The 24,877-nt window shown below is 39.3% G+C and overlaps 2 protein-coding genes across 8 annotated transcripts in view; one reads left to right on the top strand and one right to left on the bottom strand.

The window, feature by feature from the left end:
• The window catches only part of LOC149625257 (ATP-binding cassette sub-family C member 1-like), a 175,447-nt gene that overhangs the window by 130,074 nt on the left and 20,496 nt on the right, over nt 1-24,877 (top strand). The gene's annotated exons all lie outside the window — the stretch shown is intronic.
• On the bottom strand, nt 3,994-16,089 carry LOC149625261 (lipid transport auxiliary protein 1-like). Of its 6 annotated transcripts, none has more exons than XM_089852067.1 (17): nt 15,935-16,089; nt 15,775-15,864; nt 15,261-15,362; nt 11,753-11,876; nt 10,624-10,695; nt 10,367-10,548; nt 9,713-9,830; nt 9,562-9,655; nt 9,342-9,442; nt 9,129-9,253; nt 8,942-9,055; nt 7,885-8,046; nt 7,667-7,777; nt 6,682-6,765; nt 4,882-4,943; nt 4,772-4,806; nt 3,994-4,170 (listed from the first exon to the last, which is right to left on the bottom strand). In XM_089852067.1, the coding sequence occupies exons 2-6, from the start codon at nt 15,829-15,831 to the stop codon at nt 10,520-10,522; spliced, it is 384 nt and encodes a 127-aa protein (XP_089708193.1). In that variant the 5' UTR covers nt 15,832-15,864; nt 15,935-16,089; the 3' UTR covers nt 3,994-4,170; nt 4,772-4,806; nt 4,882-4,943; nt 6,682-6,765; nt 7,667-7,777; nt 7,885-8,046; nt 8,942-9,055; nt 9,129-9,253; nt 9,342-9,442; nt 9,562-9,655; nt 9,713-9,830; nt 10,367-10,519. The 6 variants fall into 6 exon arrangements, with proteins under 6 accessions (XP_089708193.1, XP_089708195.1, XP_089708196.1 ...); XM_089852069.1 differs by adding an exon at nt 6,853-7,178 and having other exon boundaries at nt 15,775-16,070; XM_089852070.1 differs by having other exon boundaries at nt 7,885-7,923; nt 15,775-16,070.

The raw sequence follows: 24,877 nt of genomic DNA, 5'->3' as shown, positions 1-24,877 counted from the left end.
GCACTACGACAGGGAAATCACCGGCCGAATTATTAATGAATCGCCGCTTAACTTCGCTATTGGATCGTCTTCACCCTGATTTAAATAAAGCTATGCGTGAGAAACAACAGGAGGTAACCTCTGCGGCACAGACCCACACAAAGATTCGGTCGTTTTCACCTAACGATCCAGTATATGTTCGCAACTATACGACCGGCCCTCGTTGGACCCCAGCTACCGTAGTAGACGCCACGGGTCCTCTCTCATATCGGGCCGCCACTATGGACGGTACCGTTATTCGACGACATGCGGACCAGATTAGACAACGGGTTGACTCAACCGCGCATGAAACGCCTTCCATGCCCCCAACTACAGCACGATCACCATCACCTTCGCAACAGGTCGACTCGCCCCGCGATACTCAACCTGCTCAATCCGACGCGTCAACTAATGCCGAATCTTCCGCGTCAACCGCCGTTACTCCTCGCCGTTCCCTACGTCCCCGGGTCCCTCCGAAGTATCTTGCTGACTTCGTCCATCAATTATTGGGGGAAGGAGTGTTGTGTATTGACCGCAAGGCGGCGCTCCAAGATGAACATCACGTGATAGAGTGATGTAGAGTGACAGAGCGAATGAAGAGACTAAGCTATATAGACGTTTTTCTAAGTCGTGAATTAATCATTCTCAATATCTTTGTTGTAACTCAATCAGTATTAAGGTATGTTCGTTAATTAAGTACCTGTGACTTTTACTAAACACGAAACATAACAGATAGATTTTTTCCCTCTCAACAAATCATAGATGGTCAAACTATCAAATCTTCCTTCAATATGTTAGATTGGCTCTCATTGTTAGATAGATTTTTCCCTCTCAACAAATCATAGATGGTCAAACTATCAAATCTTCCTTCAATATGTTAGATTGGCTCTCATTGTTAGATAGATTTTTGCCTATCAAATCAAATTGAAATCTTTAGAAACGACTAAATTAATCGATTATTTAATTTCTGGACTTTAAATTTGATTGTTTTCCATCAAATTCATTTGGTTTCTACCTAATTTTACTCTGTTTAATCGATTCCTGATATTTCCTGATTTTGTAGAATTTCTAATATTTTCATATATTCATATAATTTGCATAATCTCATTTCTCAAGTTTGACTTATAACCGTCTATAGTTCAAAAACTGCTATCCAAACTTTTTCAAATAATTCGCCCTTGATTTAATCTAAACCATCTACTATAAACGGTTAACTAATAATAATTAAAGGCAAAAATTGCAATTGAAAACTCTGGGTAATAAAAATCAGAAAATCTACACTTTAATTTATCTACTTCTACGTTTGGATGATTTCGTGGAATCGTTCTTCCTCCTCGAGTAGTCGTTCACATCAGTGACAGCACGGAGCTTCTATATACAAGAAGCTCCGTCTTCACAGTTTGAACTGTTGAACCATCGTTTATTTTATTTTTAGCCACATCGTATGATGAACATATACGATGTGTGGTGGCCTGTTGTTGGCGGTGAAGGTGGTGGTGTTGGTTGTGGTGGTGGTGTTGGTTGTGGTGGTGGTGGTTGGTGGCGGCGTCGTCGTGAAAGAGAATTGCCTTAGACAGTATAAAATTTTTCGAGAGTGAATGGGAGAGAGTTGTGGTGAGGTGATATTTTTCGTTCGTCTACGTAAAAGGAAGGAAATTATGATGGTTAGGTTAAGCCATGTACCTTCCCTTAAAAATTCCTCTTACCCGTCGACAATAAGAGTTTCACGCTCCCCTATTTTAACATTCAAAGAAATCGAGGGAAATTTTGAAAGCAAAAGCAAGTATTCACTGACGTTCTTTTTAGAATGGTCTTAAGTCACCGGGATAGTACAATTATTGCGTGTTTTCCCGAATTTTTCCTCTTTCAAACTCTTCTGACCATAAGTTCATGTTAGAAATTTATAAGAAGCGATTAGTGTGCATCGGTATAAGTCTATGTTGTAAACTCATCGAGGGTATAATCACTAAAACTATCTGTTCTTCGATTCGCCGGAATATTACAATTACGGCATAAGTAAGTTTATACGGGTAATAATTCTATCACCGTTTAGGGTAACTATAGTCTGTCAAACGAAAGAAGAGCCCTGAGAAATTTGTCTAAATTGGTGTCGCCACCATCGACCCCATAGTACTTTATCAACTTGTTTTGTTTTGTCAATAGTCGTCTGTAATATAGTCTGCTATAAACAGATAGGCTTAATCGCAATAGAACCAATAAATTTTGCTATATATATTTAATATGTTTATGTTTCATGATTTTTACGATCATCGAGTATTAAAGAATAAAAAACAAAATTAACGACAAGACACCAGTTTTATCTTTGTTGAACTAGCATTGCAATATATTTTAATGACATAAGTTAAAGTACTTGTCCATAAGTAGTTCAGCATCAAAGCGTCTTCAGTCCACGTTTTCATCAGTCTTCGCTGTCTTCTTCCATATTAATTTTAAGAGGTTCAATTGTGGTTTCGATGATGGGATCTTTTTCCCAATACTCATGCATTATATTCTCGACGTGCTCTATTGCCTTACGCCAATTCTCTGGTGTCACACGTTCAATGGCCCTCAATGTTGCATCTTTGACCGTCGAGAGTTTGAAACCAGAATTCTGCTTCGCAACGTCGCACTTGTGCCCATATTAGTTCAATCGGGTTAAACTGGTGGAATCATCACTACCGTGTGACCTCTACTTTTAGAAACCTCGTCAATTTTGTACTTCAGGGTTCAGGACTTGTGACGCTTTATTATTTCATAAAGTTCACGTCGAGAATATAATGCATGAGTATTGGGAAAAAGATTCCATCATCGAAACCACAATTGAACCTCTTAAAATTAATATGCAAGAAGACAGCGAAGACTCTGATGAAGACGTGGACTGAAGACGCTTTGATGCTGAACTACTTAGACTTATGGACAAGTACTTTAACTTATGTCATTAAAATACATTGCAAAGCTAGTTCAACATAGATAAAACTGGTGTCTTGTCGTTAATTTTGTTTTATATTCTTTAATACACGATGATCGTAAAAAAATCATGAAACATAAACATATTAAATATATATAGCAAAATTTATTGGTTCTATTGCGATTAAGCCTATCTGTTTATAGCAGACTATATTACAGACGACTATTGACAAAACAAAACAAGTTGATAAAGTACTATGGGGTCGATGGTGGCGACACCAATTTGGACAAATTTCTCAGGGCTCTTCTTTCGTTTGACAGACTATATGGCATCGAGGGGCTATTCACTCTGATTTTATGCACGGTCAATTATTTAAGCATTGTAAAAGATAGCGCTATTCACTCATTAGGGTAGGGTATAGAGGGGCTATTCACTCGTACGTTGTGGCTACTATTACGAGCCCTTGGGTCGCCTTGTTATTTATTTATTTGAGAGGGTTATAACGACCACCAAGTACAGAATCTTCTTATAGAATAAACCTACGCTTGCTAACGTTCAAATATATTAAAAACTTCGATATCATTCAAAAAACGACGTATCTTTCTAGAAATTTTCATAACTATCAAAATTGCCTATCAAAGATTAGTTCATAATCTTTTTAAAATGAAATCAGAAAACAGATGTCGCCAAATAAAATCACTCAAAAAATCAATATATTTTTCAAGGAATAATGCCTATCATTTTTTATGATTTCTAAAAGATGGGGTTAGTAGCCAGATCACGTTGAAAATCGATATTTTTCTCTAGAAGATTTCAACGAATCAATGAGTCATATCAACTTCGAGTGCACTTTCTAAGCTATCAAACTCAATCGATCATTATAATTCAAATTTTTCTTGAAAATAACTATCAAAATTGATACTTTGATTGGGGCAGATTTAGTTTTCTATCGTATCAAATGGTAAAACTATCAAATGATATGATAGTGCCCAACTATGGACCCGGCAAGTCCAGTTTTTCGCTACGAACACATGGACTCGCAACATAAAAATCAGGACTCGCACACCTCCGGTAAAAAACTATTTAATTTTTAAAAATGTGGAACATTAAAGGTGGAATTCATAAAAATATGTTTTTAAATGATAAATATTTAAAACGGTATGTTAAGAGTTTTGAAGCATAAATTGTCCCACTTCACGCATTTTTTCTTTATTTTACTTCAATTCCTCATTTTTCATCTCTAACTGCAAAAATATCAAAATGAAAGGATCACACGTCACGTCAGCCTATTCAATTTATACTTCTAACTTGACAATTCCGCGGAGAAAATATAAACTAAGACCATTCAACACGGGTGGACTAGAATGGAGATACGGCCGGGAGGCGCGTGGTTCTTTTAGGGCAGCGCCTCTCTAGGGCCGCCACCCCGCGACCAATATTGAAACTTGTTCTATTTTGTCAATTTTATGTTGATGAGCTATCTCAGAAGCCTTAGTGTGACGTCACTCATAGAATCAAAGCGGTAAAAAAACATGGCCGCCGCTCACTGAAGAAACTAATCCCTGGACGTTTCACCTAGGCACTGACGTCACAACTGAGACACGAGGCGTGGTTCATTCAGGGCAGCTCCTTTAAACCGTCAAGCCCCGACCAATATTGAAATTTTTTCGACTCAAACCACACAGCCATAAGGCTTACGAGTCGAATTAAGTTTCGGGACTCTCCCGCTAGGGGCGACGACAGGCCATGCCAATAGAAGAACGGGGTCCGTTTTAGCTTATAATTTGTTCAGTTCATCCGTGTTCAATGGTCTTAGATATATACAACCGAAACATATCAACTTACTTTCTGTTGTAGATCATTAATCTTTGAAGTAAGGCCTGTTAAAAAATAGAGGCGGTTACGCTAAATAATTTATAACCTTGAGTATTTAAGAATCTCCGTTTTTGACTTACTTTTGATTGATTTGTCCTTATCTCCGTTTTGCTTACCGAGTTGTCTGCCCACATTTTAAAGCCTGACAAAGTACATAAATACTATTAAGGCGCCGAAAAAAAACCCTATGCTAATTTAAAATAACTTTTTTAGAAGCATTTCTACGCATGACCATGCAGTGGCATGACACTGTATCGTTGCGTGTTACTAATTTTTACCATAAGTTCGTAAGATACGTTACAAACTGGAGTTTGTCATGAAGTGACGCGGGTCATAGATTCTCGTAAAGCGACGCCTGGTGAGGCGCTGCTATCATAGGCTTAGTAATGCTGACTAAAGCTAGATTCCCACTCGACGGAAAACCCGGCAGAAAGGGGTTCGACCAAAAAATCTTTACGCCCGACGAAATTGCCGTTTGGCCGGGTGTAAGTGGTGTTCTATTTTTTTCGGTGTCGCATCCAATCAAATTATTCCACAGACTACGCCATAAATTTCAAGAGCGCACACGTACGCGAGATAGATTTATAGCCGCCATTTTTTGTGGTTGACTAAGGCTTATCGGAAACATGCCTCCAAGAAAGAAAATGAAACTAATGGAAATGAAAAGAGATTAGAGGTTAATAACGAAGACTTTATTGAGGAAGTTAGAAAATATCCCTTCTGGTACGTTCTACGCGACAAGGGGGGAGAAAGATACCAATTCAGAGTGCAAAATAGAAACCATTCAAATCTGTCACGTGACCCAAAACTATCTTCCGCCAAACTAAAAATTCAGTCGTAGTGTGAACGGTCTAACGCCGGAAGTTAAATTTATACCGTCGACTGCGTGATTTCCGCCGGCTTTTTTCGGTTACGCTGGACAGAAATTACGTTGAGTTAGCTCTCTATATTTTAGGCCGCGTTCACCGTTAATGCTCTACGCGAGCCAATCAGCGATAAGCTTGAGTCGTGACGTCATTTTCGACCACGCAAGAGGACGTCCGCGGTCCGCCATGTTTTTATTTATTTAGTTCCTAATCGAGTCAGTTGCTATCGCTGAGAATGCCGAAAGTTTTATTGAAGAGGTTCGGAACCTTCCATATCTTTAAGATGTGGGAAACAAATATTACAAAGACCAAAAAAGAAAGGCAATAGATGGGCCGCAATTAGTGCAATGTTCAGTTTTTGTCTGGTAAGCCTTGGTTCCGTTATGCGCGGGAACTATGTACGCTAAGTGAAAACGCTATAACGCTGCCGCTGCCGCTGGGCGGCAACGTAAAAAACTTATCTGACATTTGACGTCCAGCTGCAAAGCAGTTTTTTTTTCGGTCAATTGAAAACCATGCTTTAGTCTCTAGCATTACGAAGTATAGGAAGTGTCATACTTAATCTTATAAACTTATGTTTTAAACCATTAATTATTTCACTTTTCAGGTATTTAAAAGCTAATTACTTTCTAACTATAAAAAAGCTGCTTCTATTTAGGCCCAAAATTTTGGGCTTATATAGTGTACACGATTTGGTGAGCTATTCAAGGCTCAGTACTATTTTCAGGGATAAGGGAGTTGAGATGGATTGGAAATGATGATGGGCGACCTGCGGCACCGTATCTCTCCCAGTGTACCTCGCTCGCACACGCCCCTACCCTTCGGTTCGGTAGGCGATTGCTAAGTGCTGCCGCGTAGCGCCATTTTATTTATACGAGAACAAGCTTCTATTTTTAAGATAGAGAGCCAGGAGCGTCCTTTACAATTTTGCCCGGTACGACCCTACCTAACCGCTGAGGATGCTGGGAGGACTACGGTGCCGTATAAATTCCAATTCAAATTAAGCGCACTTACCCAGCATATTTAGTTTCGTAGCCTAAAATGCGTTCTTTATTATCGGAATCCAATTGCTTGCATTGGGCCTTTAATTCCTCCAATCTTTATTTAATTAAAGAAATACTTAAATTAACGTTTAACGCTTAGCTGAAACTAGAAGCTAATATCATTTGAATTCCCGTGACGTACCAAGACTATTAAACACAGAAGGAATGGAAAAATTATAAGCTAAAAACACATGTTCTTCTAAAGGGATCGGCTGTCAGCAGCTCCCTTAGCGGGAGAGTCCCGTAACTTAATTCGACTCCTAAGTCTTTTGTTATGGCCATGGTTTTAATCGACGAAAAACTTTAAATATCGGTCGCGGCGCGGCGCTAGAGAGACGCTGCCCTAAAAGAACCACGCGCCACCCGTTTGGCTTGCGCCCTCACTTCTTCGCGTAACATGGAACTTTAGTCCTCAAGCGAGGCGCGCTTTCTAATACTATCTTGTAGTTCATGGATTAAACGTGCCGTCTAGAATTAAGAAAAAAAAGTATATAGTTGAACTGGATAGTGAACTCCGTGCTGACGTCCCCTTAGAATAGAAATCGATAGTAGAGAGTTGAGGGTATAGATAATTTTCAATGGAAAAACACGAGCAGCTCCGAGACCGAGGCGCGTCTTCCATCTATCCAGTCGCTCCTGGATTGATCGCAACCGCTCCGACACGAGAAAGTCTGATGACGTCACAAAACCGCTCTGAAAATACTTTCATCTTTCATTGGGAGCAACTAGATCAGTTCCTCCGAGGTAAAGCGATGACGGAGCGATCCCATTGGAAAACGTTATAACACGCACCACGAGACGAGCAGTCAACTCGGAAAATATAGCACATAAGTGATCTCGAGAGCGAAAGAAGAATTTTCTCCACTCAGTAGTTCAAGCCAATAAAGGGACAGTAAAGTCATTCGGTAGTCAACACTTATCTCACTCACACCAATGGATATAGTTGGGAAACTCACCTCAGCGCTGCTTTGCACTTGCTGCGAAGAGTACCTCGCGAGTAATTTCATTTGATCTTTAAGCGCAAGTTCCAAACTAAAATACGCTTTCGTGGGCGTTTCCTTTTCAAGCTGAAATCAAATAGAATCCACTTAGAAAGGACTTCAGACTGAAGTATTTTTTCTTTCACGTTCAACTCCTAGCACATACAAGCTAATGTAAAGAAAATTTAACTCACATAGTTTTCGTGGAGTCGCCTTTCGTAATGTTCGTAATCCTAAAATAATAAAAATAAAATATGAAAATTTAACCTCATACAGCCACGCAATGGTCCATCGCCCCCGCGTCCTTTTCTTAATACTCGTGTCGCCAGTAAAGAATCTCTCTTCGCTAGCATCATCTAGTTTTTAGAAAGTAAAGGAAATATTAAGGTGACATAACTGATTAGCCCTTAAAAGGAGGACTAATCTCTTAGGAAAATATTAAAAAATAAATGACAATCTTACTACAATATGATAATTAGTGGATTTAATTAGTCTTAAAAACGATCAAGGACTACTGCCTCGTCATCCGCCATTGGTTTAGTGGCGTCTGCTAAATCAAACCTCCTACCCCTACGGGATTGGTTGAATTCTCACAGGCTGAGGGAGAGAGACGTAGAGGGGGGAAAGAAGAAGTGGTTCGATTTAGCAGACGCCACTAAAGTAGACGCCACGGATGGCGAGGCAGTAGTCCTTGATCGTTTTTAAGACTAATTAAATCCACTAATTATCATATTGTAGTAAGATTGTCATTTATTTTTTTTTTAAATATTTAATTCCACTTATATTTAGAAAAAAAGCAGTTCTTTTAAAGTATAATCAGTTATGCAAGCTGCCCTTTTCCTTTAATTAATACTGAATGAAATATACATAGATCTTAAGTTCTCTGAAATTTCATAAGTTCTCTCCGTCATACGTTCATTCCATAAGTTTGGGCACTGGGTACAGACTGGAGCTTCTCACGAAGTGGCCTAGGTAGGTCATAGATTCAGCGTAAAGCGACGTACGCCTGGTGAGTGGGGCGCTGCTGTCAAAGGAGGCTTAGTAATGCAGACTAAATAGGACATAGATGCGGAAGTCCTGCAAAATTAACCACCACCACCGAGTGTAGTCAATTGACTCGCTTCCGTCGTTCTCCCTCGAACTAGTTATCTCGAGTACTGTAAGTCTCTCAGTAGCGTTACGAACTTGTATAGGAAGTGCACTCATACTTATGGAAGGAACATATCACTTATAAACTTAAGCTTTACTTACTTCATTAGAGAAATCATCTTCAATTGTTGAATTTGATAAATAAGGACTGATCCTAGAGAGCGAGGAATCCTTGGAATTTTCGGAGTTGTTTTCAATTACCTTTTGGAGAATTGCCTTGAAACGAAAGAAAATAATTCAAGTTGAAATTGAATTTAAGAGTTTCAATGAATATAAATAATTATCGTACAGATAATTAAGTGACGTGGGTTGAGAGTTTTCCATGGCGGAAATCAAGCGTGATGACGCAGACCTCAGGACAGCAGGTGAATTGTTAGATAGACCCAAAGCTAATAGGCTTTCCAATTCATTTTCCTAAATATAAATTTGAAAATTGTAACAAAATTCAGAATCATAGGTAACAAAATGCCAGGGAGCCCAGCCAAAAATTTAAATTCCTTACAGGAAAAAAATTGGATTTTCTCCCCCGGAATTATGGGATTTTATAGGAACAAAAAGTGTTTTTTAGGAAAATATAGGACCAACAATGCTCGTATAATATTCCTGAATTTTAAGAAAATCGTTTAAAATTCCCAGAGTTTTTAGTCAAAAATGTATTTCCAGGTTTCCATGAACCCTGGTTTAAGCATTGCTTAAAATAAAAAAAAAAAACTTTCACTTACTTCGTTAAATTTTCATAGAAGTTCTTGAACCTCAGGCGTGAAGATATCCCTGGCGTTAATTAATATATAAGATGCTTGAAGAGCAATGACCATACTAGAATTAATGAACAATTAAATTTTAGAATTTTGCAATACCTTACGCCATGATTACCCCAGTTCGCACTTCTTCTTATAGCAATTAAAAATCAATTTCGCCTCGAAAACCGCGGTAATAAAACTATTTAATCCTTGGGCTACGACCTTGCGGGATTCTATATTTTGGCAAAGAACTAAAAAAAAGATCAAAAGATTTCTTTCAGAAGTTCATGGCATTAACAGCATCGACGTAAGTTTATAAGTGATATGTTCCTTCCATAAGCATGACGTCACTATACCTATACAGTTCGTAATGCTACTGAGAAACTTACACAGCTCGAGATAACTAGTTTGAGGGAGAACGACGGAAGCGAGTGAATTGATTAGGCCTGCAAAATTAACCACCACCACGCCGTGGTGGTGGTTAATTTTGCAGAACTTCCGCATCTATGTCCTATTTAGTCTGCTTTACTAAGCCCCCTTTGACAGCAGCGCCCCACTCACCAGGCGTCGTTTTACGAGAATCTATTCATGACAAGCTCCAGTTTGTAACACAGTGACAAACTGCTGGAACGGAACATATCTTATGAACTTAGGCTTCTAGTAACTATAAGACCAGTCCGCATAATGAAATGTTCACGAAATATCTCCGAATGATGAAATTATAGGATAATATAGAACAGGTTGAAAAACAAAGGATTTTATAGGAATAATAAAACTCGGTATTTACCCGAGACTAAATTTAAACATTCTACTTGAATATTTAAGACATCAGTCGCTGAACTGTTTATTTCCTTCTCGAGAAAAACTGGTTGATTACTTCAAGAAGCTCCACTTTCTTAACAGAGGCCAGGATTTCATTGGTGACGCCATTAATCTATACTCAGTTTTTGCTAAGTTTTGGAAACGCTGCTATGCGCGAGAATTGAATTGTTTCAAGGAAGAGCAGCGCACGAACTTGGCCAAATTAAAATTCAATTAACTTACCTAACAACGTCAAGGAATCAACAGCTTTCATACGATAGATGTGAGAGAGTTGATGCGAAGTTAAGTTCGTCCCTGCAATTTAAAATGTATTTATTTTCCCCCCATACATTTTATATTCCCTTTAAAGGGAGGGTAAAAACGAAAATTGAGTTTTTTTTATCGATTCTTTTACTAATTATAAGACCTATCACAGAGGAAACACCTCCGAGTAATTTTAAAATTCAAACTAGCTTGAAATTTAAAAAAATAATTCAATTAGCACCCCCAACCAATCGCGTATCGCCCTGCCTTTTTATTAACGAACTGATAAAAAAAAATAACTTGATTTTCAGTTTCACCATCCCTTTAAACTAAGGGAGGGTGAAGTGGAAAATCAAGTAATTTTTTACTGATTCTTCCACTAATTTTAAGACCGTTCCTGCATAGTGGATCATTCAGGAAATACGAGCTCCGAATGATTTTAAAATTCAAATTAAGTTCAGATTTAATGGATAATTTTAAATAAGGACCTCCGACCAATCGCGTAACTCCCTGCCTTCCTATTAACAAAATTTCCGTTCCAAGCTCTAATTAATTAGAGGGACTGCATAGAGGCATGGGTGGATGTGTAAAAATTATCTGTAATACGTCACAGACATCACGTGATGCAAAGGCTCCTCATGGAGTGGGACTAGTTAACATCTAGTCCATGTTTTTCGCGAGATTGCTGCTCCAATTCCATGAAGTGGTCGTTTTCGAAATAAAACGAACTAAATTAAGCTTCTTTGAACCACGCCTCTCCTTGGTCACGTGCCTCTGACGTATTTCAAATAATTTTTACCCACCCGCCCATGCCTTCTTTACAGTCCCTTTAACAAAAAGGCAGGGCGTTACGCGATTGGTCGGAGGGGCTTATTTAAAAATATCCATAAAATCTGAACCTAATTTGAATTTTAAAATCATTCGGAGCTCGTATTTATTTCCTGAATGTTTCACTATGCAGACTGGTCTTATAAATTAGTAGAAGAATCGATAAAAAAATCACTTTATTTTCTACTTCACCCTCCCTTTAAGAGAAAATGCAAAGTTAACGAGCGGAAAAAACCAAAAAATAAATAATAATGAAGATTAAATTTAATTATTTTCATACTCGAATTTGGAAGCGCTTGCGAATATTCGGAGAGCAAAAGTTCGTGTTCTTTCTTCATGATTTTAGGTTCGCATTGAATGTCCGAAACGACATCTAGGCGCCGTTCGATTTCTTGTCGCATGCTCTAAAAACACCACAAAATAAATAGAATTACTTACAATTTTTCGTAGTTTCCATAAATATGAACATAAGTTTATAAGTGATATGTTCCTTCCATAAGTACGACGCTACGTAGAAGAGTGCGCGATTTTAAACGCGGAATAAAACACGTGACGTGTCGGTCGCTAATTGGTCAATCGCGTTCCCTATTTTTTTTTTAATATGTATAGGTAATGGGTGAAAATATCCCCCATTAAACGTCATTCCTAAGCTTAGCCAATCAGGTGCATTCACCTACAACCCTTCCACTCTGTAAAGTTTGCCGCCATTTTGATGGAAAGGGGAGGAGCCGTATTAAACTACACCCCTTTGGCCTGCCTCTATATTATCTTTATTATCTTTATTACGTAAACTTCTACTTTTGATGCTCGCGTGCCACTACTGACCAGCGTGGGAAAAAAGGCGGTGGCACAGGGCAAATGACCAGTTTAAAAATTAAATCGGAGGGGGGGGGCAGTGGTCCACGGGACCACTAAGAAAATTCAAGGGTAACCAGAGTCCAGACATTAGCTAAATAAGGGAAATAAGGATATTTTTTAAAGTGGTCCTTGGGACCAGTGATCCCCTAATGTCCTAAATAATAAACTGATCTCCGGAGTGGTCCCAGCCTTTGTTCTCCTATAGATTTGCAATTAATAAACTGGTCCCGAGGACCAGTAACCCTCAATTTTTGAATTAAAAAACTAGTCCAAGCAATTAATAAACTGGTTTTGGACCAGAGAAAGTGTGCTATTTCCCATACTGTTCTCCATAAGCCTAAAATACTTGATTCCCTAAATATGACTAGAGGAACGAAAGAGTTTCCGGCTTGCTCGATTGACTTTTAACGTGTCTGACGTCATAAACGTTAACTCCTCTGTACCACGCACTGAAGATGCGCAGATGCGCGATAAAAAATGGCAACAAGTTTTGTTGCAGCCACAGCAGTTAGCGAGCGCAAACCTAATGTAACGTGGCTTTGTGCGTGCTGACAAGAGACGAAATCTCGAGATTTAAATCGTCATTTCTTTCGTATCTCGTCAGCACGCACAAAGCTACGTTACATAGAGACATCAGTCTGCGCGTTCTGACAACCGAAGCTGGAACAGAGTATATATTGAATAAGCAGCAGTCGGAGATAGGGAGTTGCCAATCCTACAGCGTGAAAAAATTCATTCTGTGCAATGGGCATCCTTTATCCAAGGTCGAATCGGTTCAATATTTTGATTTTGACGTCTGAAGCAGACGATGCATCATTTTGACTCAGATTTGTCAGTTAGAAAAGAACTCTAAGCCTTGGCACGCACTTAGGAAAGGAAAAAGGTGATATTTAATATTTAAACCATGGATGAAGGATGCGCGTGAAAAACATTCGACGCACTACGCGATGTGCAACTCCCTATACTAAAAAGTAGACAAGTCGATACTAGCGCCGCCTGGCTACCAGCGCTGGAAGCAGCGTGGGAAATAAGGCGGTGGCACAGGGCAAATGACCAGTTTAAAATTTGCCTGGACCAATTTAAAAATTATATCGGAGGGGGATCAGTGGTCCACGGGACCGCTAAGAAAATTCAAGGGTAACCAGAGTTCAGACATTAAAACTCTAACATTTTCATTATCCTCTTCTTTAGTTTAGCAGACGACGCGCCCTGGTCAATGGCCATGGACCAGCTTATTTATTCCAGGCCAGAGGGGTTAAAAAAAAATCTTTATTTCCCATCCTGGCTGGAAGCCCTCGCGTGAAAAATAAAGAACACTGGACATAAGAAAAACCCAATGTTTTGCTTCTAGCAGACGACGCTAAGGAAAAAAACCGACAGTAGCTCGTTTTTTTTTTTTTTCTTATGTCCAGTATTTTTTATTTTTCACGCGAGGGTTTCCAGCGCTAGTATCGACTTTTGTCTACTTTTTAGTATAGGGAGTTGCACATCCCTTAGAGCGTCGAATGTTTATCACGCGCATCCTTCATCCAAGGCTTACATTCCGAAGTTCCGAGTGTTAACATGTAATTTATTTTATTTTAAATCGCCGCCAGTAGATGGCGCCACAAATAGGAGTGGAAACTCGCCTAGAATACTTGATGCCCTGAATATAACTAGAGGAACAAAAAGAGTTTCCAGCTAGCTCGATTGACTATCAGCGCGTCTGACGTCATAAACCTTAACTCCTTGGTACCGCCCAGTGAAGATGCGCGATAAAAAGGGCCGCTCGGTACTGGACTCCCCATTACAAAGTTATGTCTCACTTTCCACTCCCCCTTTATGCTCTCCTTGGCCGTACTCAAGGCTGAAAAATCATCTGTTCCTCTCCTCTTGTCTCTCTATGGTCGAACCATGAATAAAGACTCTACTATCGCGTTAATAGCAATTCTTACTAAAAATAGGTTAACATGGAGGCGATCGAGGCTCTTAACCGAGGGGGCCGTCATTACTCATGAGAGCGTACGAGATTTGAAATATTTCTCGATTTTGATGATTTCAATGATTTAAGAATGATTTGCTGATTTGGAGCCGATTTGAATGATTTGGGAGTGATTGTCACGATTTTACGATGATTTCGATTCGATTTATGTGATTTGGAAATGATTTGATGATTTGAATGACTGGTGACTTAACGAGGATTTGATTGATTTGTCGAGGATTTGAATGATTTGGTAGTGATTTGCATGATTTGTCAAGGATTTCAATGATTTGGTGCGATTTGGTAGTGATTTGAATGATTTGGTAGTGATTTGGTTGATTTCATAGTGATTTGGTTGATTTCATAGTGATTCTAATGATTTGATTGATATGATGATTTGCTAGTGATTTGAATGATTTGCTAGTGATTTGAATGATTTGATGATTTCTTGATTTGACTGCTTTGTATAGTGATTTGACTGATTTACGATTGATTTCACTGATTTGAATGATTTACTAGCGATTTCCTTGATTTGTGCAGCGATTTGATTGATTTCATAGCGATTTTAGTGATTTTCTAGATTTGGGGAGTGATTTATGTGATTTGAATGATTTAAAAAACCAAGTGTACGAGATTTGAAGGAGCGACGGCCCCCTCGCTCTTAACAGTCTGGGAAATAGCCCACTTCCTCTATAGTTTTTAAATTCGAGAAATGGGGGTTAACATACTGGTCCTTGGGACCAGTTTATTAATTGCAAATCTATAGGAGAACAAAGGCTGGGACCAGTCCAGAGACCGGTTTATTATTTCGAACACTAGGGGGGTTACTGGTCCCCTAGGACTAGTTTCAAAAATATCCTTATAGACTAATGGCACCCCATGTTATTTCCCCATAGAGCTTAATACAGTCGAAGGCAGAGGGCTGCCATTACCTTATTACCCTGACCAGACTGGGTGGGTGGGTTCTTACCTTAGGAGCGTCACAGGCTACGGGTACATGAGGTCCTCGACTGGACTTTAACGCAAAACGCATAATCTGACGTTTGCCAAAGATGAACAGCAATACGACCGTCTTTGGAATAATAATAATAATTAGACTGAGATTCCATTATGCAATAAAGAATTGCAGGGGGCCTATAGGGACTTGGCAATTCGGGTTTAACTCCGCCCCCCCTGCGCCATTATGGTATGTTTTTTTACAGAATGAAAGGTATATAAGCCCCTCCTCCTGGTATGTTTTTTAGCACTAGTAGAAGGTAGCGTGACGTTTCATGACGTAGTAATGCCAAGTCCCTATTCTGTACTGTAGAAGGGGGATATTAATAGGGGGGAAACTAGTCCCTGCCCCCCTGAACATCTAATTATGTTAGTTCATTTTTTTTAGGGTTAGGGTGCATTGGAGCGTCTGCTTCCAGGGTTTTTTTGATAATAATAATGTAATAATTTTAATAATACTGCTTTAATTGGACATTGACTAATCTTACCAAAACTCCTAGTGCAATGCAAATAATAACCGCTATGCCAGACAGCTGATCGCCCATAGTGATATCTTCCCCCGAACGTCATTCGCAAATCTGGTAACAAAACATATAATTTTGTATCGAAATTTCTCTCATTTTTGACAGAAACTTAAAGGGTTCTCACTAAATTATCGCTAACTACCCTAACTATCAAATTTAATCTGACGAAAATGAAACATTTTAGGTTCTCAATAAATTACACCATTACAGGAACAGCCGAAAAATTCCGAGAATCGAAAATTCTACAATAGTATTTTTCACTCTATGCGTCGTCTGCTACAAAAACACCCATTGGCTAGATTGGCTATTTAATTACACCATTACAGGAACAGCCGAAAAATTCCGAGAATCGAAAATTCTACAATAGTATTTTTCACTCTATGCGTCGTCTGCTACAAAAACACCCATTGGCTAGATTGGCTATTTGGCTTGGCTTTTGACTTAGGCGGTAAAATAGTGTGTTGCTTACGTTTATTAAATCCTGTGCGTGGACTGAGCAGGGTGAGAAATAAGGCGGTGGCACTGGGCAAATGACCAGTTTAAAAATTGCTTTGACCAGTTTATTTATTAAATGCCTGGGGGTCCAGTGGTCACCGTGACCACTTTTTAAATTCCCCTTCTTTAGTAAAAAATAAATTCCCAGTAGTGGGTTATAGAAATTAATTCATACAGTGTGTAGAAATATTAAGTGGTCATTGACCAGTTTTTTAATTAAAACCCTTAGGCTCTACTGGTCAAATGACCAGTTTAAAAAATTTCCTTATTTCTCACCCTGGGACTGAGCACTGAGGCTCAGTAGTTTCGATCCGGGTGGGAAATAAGGATTTTTTTAAACTGGACACTAGGCAACCGACATCCCTAGCCTAGAATAAATATATTGGTCCATGACCATTAGCACGTCGTCTGCTGAACTAAAGAAGTAGATAATTAAAATGGTTGGATTCTGGTTACTCTTGAATTTTATTAGTGGTCAAGTGAACCACTGACCCATCGCCCCTTCCGAATTAATTTTTAAACTGTTCCAGGCAATTTTTAAACAGGTCATTTGCCCTGTGCCACCTAAGACATTTAATGGTCTTAGGTTCCACCGCCTTATTTCCCACGCTGCTAGCTCTTTCAATAAATTTCTTTCTTCGTGGTTTCCCCCCAACAGGAGAGAAGAGGGGAAACTTTGATAGAAAATTTCTAGCATAGCGCACCTGACCACGCGCTTCACGAGGCAAGTTGCTCGTGCCACGGTACTCGGTTAAAAAATTGGTCGCGCCATGCCAAAAATCCAGTTTTTAACGGGTAGGGTTTTTCTTTGGGAAATCCATGAAAACTTATATTTTTATTTGAAAATGTGTAGATATTGCATTCGGGAATGCAACAGCTAACACGGTTGCACGACTTAAGTCAATTGAAGTTTACATATTTCAAGTTTTTCTTCAATATCTCACTCCAGAATGAGTAGCAGACGACGCGTTCTTCAAAAGCACAAAGATAAATTAGTTGTCTATTCTGCCGCGAAGCTGCATCTCCTGCCCTCACATAAGATCCTTACTCCTACTTGAAACTTTGATAGAAAATTTATTGAAGCATCATTAATCCAGCGATAAGCGAGTTGAGATGGATTGGAAATGATGATGGGCCAGGGATAAGGGAGTTGAGATGGATTGGAAATGATGATGGGCGACCTGCGGCACCGTATCTCTCCCAATGTACCTCGCGCACGCCCCTACCCTTCGGTAGGCGATTGCTAAGTGCTTTCGCGTAGCGCCATTTTATTTGTATGAGAGCTAGTTTCTATTTTTAAGATAGAGGGAGCGCCCTTTACAATTTCATCCAGTACGAGTGACGTACGACCCTACCTAACCGCTGAGGATGCTGGGAGGACTACGGTGCCGTAGGTGGGGGTACACAAGCAACACTATGGGTATGGGGGGTTTCCACTCCATTCCTCTCTCCTTCTGGCATAGCGCACCCGACCACGCGCTTCACAAGGCAAGCTGCTCGTGCCACGGTACTCGGTTAAAAAAATTGGTCGCGCCATGCCAAAAAAATCCAGTGTTTAACGGGTTCTTCTTTGGGAAATCCATGAAAACTTATATTTTTATTTGAAAATGTGTAGCTATTGTATTCGGGAATGCAACAGCGTCAGCTAACAAGGTTGCACGACTTAAGTCTGTGCTTGAAGTTTACATATTTCAACTTTTTCTTCAATATCTCACTCCAGAATGAGTAGCAGACGACGTGTTCTTCAAAAGCACAAAGATAAATAATTTGTCTATTCTGCCGCGAAGCTGCATCTCCTGCCTTCACATAATATCCTTACTCCTACTTGAAAATTTGATAGAAAATTATTGAAGAATCATTAATCAAGGCCTGTGCGCGTAGTTTCGAAGGGGGCGACTTTTAAGAAACGAGACTACTTATTTTTTCTCTATTTTACCGCGAGATGGCATTGATAGCTGGACCGAAACGTCTTCTTTAAGTCCAGCTAACCAGGGCCGGAATTTCCCGGAAATAAGCACAGGACAATGGACATTGTCCAATAAAATTCTAAAATGTCTCTTAAATTTTTAAAAAAACTAAGGGGGTCACTGGACGGTTGACTAGTAAATTTTTCCAACGTATTGACAGCTTGACTATAAATTTTCCAGCGAAAGGGGGTACCACTGGACACATGCCCTATAAACATTATATCTTTAATTTCCGGCAATGCAGCTAACAGTGCTCTCAGGTGAGAGAATTCGGCAACTTAAATTAAAACGAAAAATAAAAATCGGACCGCGCACAGGCCTTGAGTAATGTAGGCAACGATTAGAATATGAATTATTAAAAACTGAATTTATACATAATCCTTGGTGACACTTTTTCAAACCCACAAAGGCCAGAACTTAGAAATTATTATATGTATTGCAATTTGAAATTAAGTTTAATCGATATGAGAAATTTGGTTTTAATTGCGTAGTTCAAACATTTGTTATGATTAGAAATTTTACAACAAAAACGGGTATAAATACGGCGTTTTGAGATAAAGGGAGCTTAGATTTTTGGGGAGAAACGATATTTAGGAAAAATTGGTTCTGGAATTGTCAAGCTCAGTCGTCCTTTTTAGCCACATCGTAGTATATGATAGGCTCTTAGTTTGACCCGAGCCGTAATAGTAGTAGTAGTAGTTGTGGCCGGAGTTTTCGCTTTCGTTATCGTCAGGTTTTAAATTAAAAGGAACTTTATAGTACCTTAACCCACCAATAGGGGTAGCTGAACTCGGTTAGAGATTTTATGTCGATTAAAATTTTTTCACATCGGACCCGGGAATTGAACCCGGGTCGCTGGCATATATAATATAAAAATTATCCGTCTATTGCATTGTGAGCATTTAACCTTAGGCTTAGATAGACAAGAATAGGCCCAAAAGGTTTTAAAAAATCAAGTGAACCAATATTGAGAATCAAAATGGTGAAATTAAGCACGAGATTAGAATTGAAACTTTAATGATATGCCGCACGTGCTGGCGCGTGATGCTAGCGCGTGATTTAAAAAGATTTTTTTAAAACCTATACAAAAATGTCAACTTAACTTTACACTACGCGAAATGAGATACTATACCTTTTCAGCCTTTGCTAGTGCTGTACTGTTAGGTTGTGAAAAAGCGTACCCTCTTGGTCGCGAAACCTTGGGTCTAATTAGCAAAAATGTATTCACCTCGCTATGTTAAGCTCCATATAGTTTAATATTACGATTTCGGATTGAGTATAAATAGAAAATCCCCGACGGGATTTACTTAATTAATATCAGTGTGTTGATATTTTCAGGGAGGAGAGACTTGAGAGGGAGTGTTAAAGTGAATAGGCGCGTTCTTTCGCTTCGTGGCTAAAATCGTCTCTTTCTGGCGCTGAAATTCAGGTTTTGGGAAAAAAAAAGCCGCCACGATCCCTTTTTCTCAAGCCAGAAAGTCTAACATTTTTCTTTTCATTGTGGTTCATCCGATATTTCATTACACAATTGTACAATATTTTGGACTTATTTAATTGGGTTTTTGAGAGCTTATTTTTTATTATTTGATTTTTGGCCACTTTCCATATTTCACCCATACATCCCCCTCCAATTGTCAATAGGGATCTTTCAAACCTTTCTGAACTCAGTGGCTCCGATGGCTCGTTTGGCTTCCCTACATTTACTATTGTTTGACGATGCGGTAGATAATCTTTCATTATACCAAAAACAATCTTTCCATAGGCTTGCAAGACTTGTAGTTTTTCATTTTGATCTTCCCCTCCACAAAACTCTAAAAAGCTGACAAGATGCGAAAAATTTTCTAATATGGACGTGTACCAGTCTATTAACGTCCTGGTATTTTTCTCTACATTTGTTATTTTCTTATTTGTGGCATTTCTTTTAACATTTTTCTCAAAAATGCTTAAAAAGCTATCACATAATCTTTTAATTAGCCTTGAAGGCTTTCTGGCCTCTGTAAAGCAGCTTCATGAATTTTTGCTTTAGCTAATGTTCCAAAAGTAAAGTTGTTCACCTTAATTTTCTCAAAAATTAAGTCCGAAACTTCGCTAATATTCATATTCACGGAATTCGCGTTTAAACTTCATAACAAAAAACATAAATATCACTGATAAACTTTTGTTATCACAATAAAAATACACCACCAAACCTTTTAATCCACCTTGGTTAGGTCTTTGGCTAGGATTACAGTTAGCAGTACAAATAGCAGACGAACAACCGCGTTACTTGAACATTAACACAAAAGGACTCTTTCTTATAGAGTAAGTAGGCTCTGGGGTGTAACTCTACGCGAGCTCAACGGCCAACTACGACGAAAGTCTGAGGTAGCTGAAATATTCCCTTGTGTCATACTTTCCCCTAATAAACTTTTGATAATAGCCATTCACGGGCCTTAAGGTAATCAAGGAGGCAGTGATCAGCCTTAACCAAGTCTGAACCATGAAGTCTAAACTCTTTATCTTTCAATTTAAACTTTTAATGTATTTTAAAAATAGGTCTCATCATATGTAATCCAGTTTTTAAAGGAATATCAATATTTTAGTAAATGAACTTAATTTATACAAAAACGAGTTTTGCTTCGAAGTCCTAAAAAACTGCATTTATACACAATCCTATTGGTAAATATCAATGTAAGCTAAAACTAGGCTTAAACAAATCACGACACCAAAGATTTAACAAAAGTATTAAGATTTATTTATTGCTTCACTCGTGAGGTTTTACTCCGAACTGCGTAGCAAAAATGGGGAGAGATCAAAACAAACAAAAAGAAAACTATCAAAACTAGAGACATCTATGTCACTCTATGAGTACTATACTTGGCGGGAAATCTAACTTTGCATTCCTCCACACCCTCTCTCAAAGTTATACATTTTTCATTATTTTACAATTTTTACTTTAGAAATGAACAATATATTCCGCTCATTTAATTTAGACCAAGTAAGGATGATAGTTCATTTGTCTTCAACCGTTGAAGTGGTTTTGTCAATAAGTCTGCAAGCATGGTTTCTGTGGGACAATAATCGAAAATAAACACATTTCGCAATTCTTTGACGAAATGGAATCTTATATCTATGTGCTTGGTTCTTTGCGTGACGTTTTCATTTGCAACCATTTTTAAGCAGCTTTGATTATCATCAAAAATTTTCGTTTCGAGATTTTCTTCCTTAAAATCTGCCAACAGTTGTCCAAGCCAGAGTGCTTCTCTACACGTTTCTGCGAGTGCTACGTACTCTGCCTCTGTCGATGATAACGCGACATTTGGTTGCTTTCTGCTTGCCCAACTGATTGTCGCTCCTAACCATGTGAAGACATATCCTGAGTTTGATTTTCTATCTTGTAGGTCGCCACCCCAATCTGCATCAGCATATCCGGTCAGGGTGTTTGATTTCTCTTCTTTCTTTCCGAGTTTCAGCTTCCAATCCAGGGTTCCCTTTAAATAGCGCATAACTCGTTTGACTGCGTTCCAGTCTGACGAGCTAGGATTGCTAATGTTCCTACTCAGAATTGAAACACTGACCGCTATATCTGGTCTCGTGCAAGTGGCTACATACAGAAGGCAACCGATCGCTTGGCGATATAATTCTTTGTCTTCCATTTCTTCATGGTCTCTTTGTGATTTTTCAGCCATGTAGCCTATGTCCAACGGTGTTTTAGCTACCTTCGCGCCTTCCATGTTGAAACGTTTCAGAATGCGTGAGATGTAGTTTGTCTGATGGATGTGGAATATTCCATTAGCGTCACGAGAAAGTTCTATTCCAAGATACAATTTTAGATCTCCGAGATCGCAAATTTTGAACTCCTTCTCTAAGAGGTTAAACACGCTTCCCATAAACTCATCATTTCCGACAACAACGAGGTCATCCACGTATATAAATACGTAAAACCATTTTCCCGCGATGTTCTTCGCGTAAAGACATTTGTCTGCTTGCCCTCTCTGAAAACCATTTTCATCAAGAACCTCATTTAGTCTTTCGTTCCACACACGCGCAGCTTGCTTCAGTCCGTATATGCTTCGGTGTATAATTTGCAGACGTGCGCTGCATCTTCGGTTTCAAACCCCGGTGGCTGCTTCATATAAACTGCCTCATTAAGTTTACCGTTTAAAAACGCCGTTTTCATATCGAAGTGTCGAACTTTCATGTTTTTGTGTCCGGCAATGGTTAGTACCGTTCTCAATGTTGCGTGTTTCCCAACGGGTGCAAAAACTTCATCGTAATCCGTTCCGAATACTTGGGAAAACCCTTGAGCAACGAGTCTTGCTTTGTGCTTGATGATAGTGCCAGTCGCATCTCTCTTGGTTTTAAAAATCCATTTGCAACCCACTGCTTTCTTGTTTAGTGGTAGCTTCATTAGAGTCCAAGTTTCCATTTCATCAAGCGATTTCAGCTCTTCTTTCATAGCTTTTATCCATTCCTCCTTGTTAGGGCTTGCAAGTGCTTCCTCCAACGTACGTGGGTCTTGATCATCATCCCAATCTTGTTTAGCCAACATTACGTTAATCAACCTTTCCGGAGGTTGCCCTTTGTTTATTCGCTAAGAGCGTCATGTCGCTTGATCTCTATTATCTTCTTGAACTACTGGAATCTCGATTTCATCCGGTTCTGTGATTGCTGCTTCTGCTTCAGGGATTTCAACGTAACTACCAGTTTTCTCAGTATCGACCTTGGGTTTTTCATCTGACAAGTGCTTTTGACCACAAGTTTCTTCCAGGAATTTAACATCTCTGCTGATAGTGACGAGATCTGTTTTTGTATCCACAAGCCTGTACGCTTTAGATCCTTCCTCGTATCCCATGAAAACTAGTTTCACAGCCTTTTTATCTAGTTTTCTTCGTTTTTCGTCTGGGATATGGGCGAAAGCAGTGGTTCCAAAAATGCGAATGTGGTGGAGATCCGGTTTCTCTCGAAACCATAACTCGAAAGGCGTCTTCTCCAGCACTCTACTGGGAAGTCTGTTTTGCAGGTAGCAAGCGGTTGTGACCGCTTCTCCCCAGTAGCGGTTTGGCAACTCTTTGTCCGTCAACATACACCGAGCCATCTCAGTCAGTGACCTATTCTTCCTCTCAGCTACACCATTTTGTTGCGGTGTATATGGCGCTGTTAATTGCCATTCAATACCTTCTTGCTTTAGGTAGGCTTTCAGTTCTTGTTGACATATTCGCCACCTCTGTCAGAGCGAAAAGTGCGAGGCTTTTTCTTGTATTTTTTTTCACAAAGTCTTACGAAGTTTTGAATGTGCTCTGTCACTTCGTTTTTATTCTTCAGCAGGGCTATTATCGTATACCTGCTGTAATCGTCAATCAAAGTAAGAATGTACCGTTTTCCATTTGGAGTAACGGTTTGCATCGGTCCACACAGGTCTGTGTGTATCAAATCCAAAGTGGACTTGGCCTTGCTGTGAGAGGTAGGGAATGGCAAGCGAGCCATCTTTCCCTCCACACAAGTTTCACAACTCTGTGTTTTGTCACATTTTGACAAAGTTATTCCCATTCCTAGATTTTTCTTGACTAGTAACTCCACTGCATCTGGATCTCTATGTCCTATTCGACGATGCCAAACATGGATACATTCTTTCGAACTTACTGCTTTGTGAATCATCAGTATCTTCTTAGGCTGAGCCAATTTGTATAGATCACCTTCAAGTGTTGCATAAGCCACGATGTCACCGGTTGCTTCACTTATCGTGCACTCGTCGTTTATGAAGTTTACTTTGAGCCCCTTTTTGGTGAGATCACGGACTGACAGAAGACTACCTTCTAGGTCAGGGACCAGCAAAACGTTTTCAACATTTGCTGTCGATTGCGATTCCTTTCCAGTCATACACGTTAGTAAGCCTGATCCTCTTAACGTAACGTCTAGAGTTACGCCTTGCGCCGTAAATACTTTCTCACTGAAAGTGTCATCCAAGTCAGTGAAAAAGTTTTCATCATTTGTCATGTGACTTGTCGCGTCTGAGTCTATATACCACGCATTTCCGCAAGGCTGTTTTGATATTTTGAAAGTGGTGTAAGCTGGCTCTGTTGAACGTTTCGAGGTTTGTACAACATTTACTTGCTCTTTCTTGGCTTTATAGACCCAACAATCCTTTTTCATATGTCCTGCCTTTCCACATTCATAGCACGTGAACTTTGCCTTGGATGATTTCGCCATACCAGGCTTTTTCTTCACGTAAGCCTTTAACGCTGTTTCCTGTTGCTGTCCAGATCCTATTCGTCGTTTATACTCATCAACTATTTTACCCTTTACTAATTCCAGTGTTAAATCAGTTTCGTCTCTTGACTCCAATGCCATTATCAGGGTTTCATAGCTCTCTGGAAGGCTACAAAGCAATAATGCTACTGTTGGGATCATAATAGACCTTGAATAATAGACTAATAATAGACTTAACCGATAGGTTAATAATAGACATAATAGACTTAACCGATAAGGAAATATGTGATAAGCGAACTTTCATGTGGAGTGAAGTTAACGACGACGGTAGTTCGGCCGGAGATACCAACATGACAACGTAGAATCAATACCACGCGTGTAATCTTTTATCAGTAATAAATGTTTTAATATTATCA

This window comes from Phalangium opilio, unplaced genomic scaffold (genome assembly GCF_054372755.1).
Source record: "Phalangium opilio isolate 3A_F unplaced genomic scaffold, DU_Popi_V2 ptg000105l_1, whole genome shotgun sequence".
In the NCBI taxonomy this organism is placed as follows: domain Eukaryota; kingdom Metazoa; phylum Arthropoda; class Arachnida; order Opiliones; family Phalangiidae; genus Phalangium; species Phalangium opilio.
The sequence above is the reverse complement of the archived record's forward strand: the minus strand, read 5'-3'. Positions and strand labels throughout refer to the sequence as shown.

Coding starts and splice junctions, on each gene's coding strand:
- LOC149625261 (XM_089852067.1), bottom strand. CDS start 15,831: ATGGGCGATCAGCTGTCTGGCATAGCGGTTATTATTTGCATTGCACTA. Junction 15,363..15,774: donor GCATTGCACTAGGAGTTTTG/GTAAGATTAGTC, acceptor ATTATTCCAAAG/ACGGTCGTATTGCTGTTCAT. Junction 11,877..15,260: donor TAGCCTGTGACGCTCCTAAG/GTAAGAACCCAC, acceptor TGGTGTTTTTAG/AGCATGCGACAAGAAATCGA.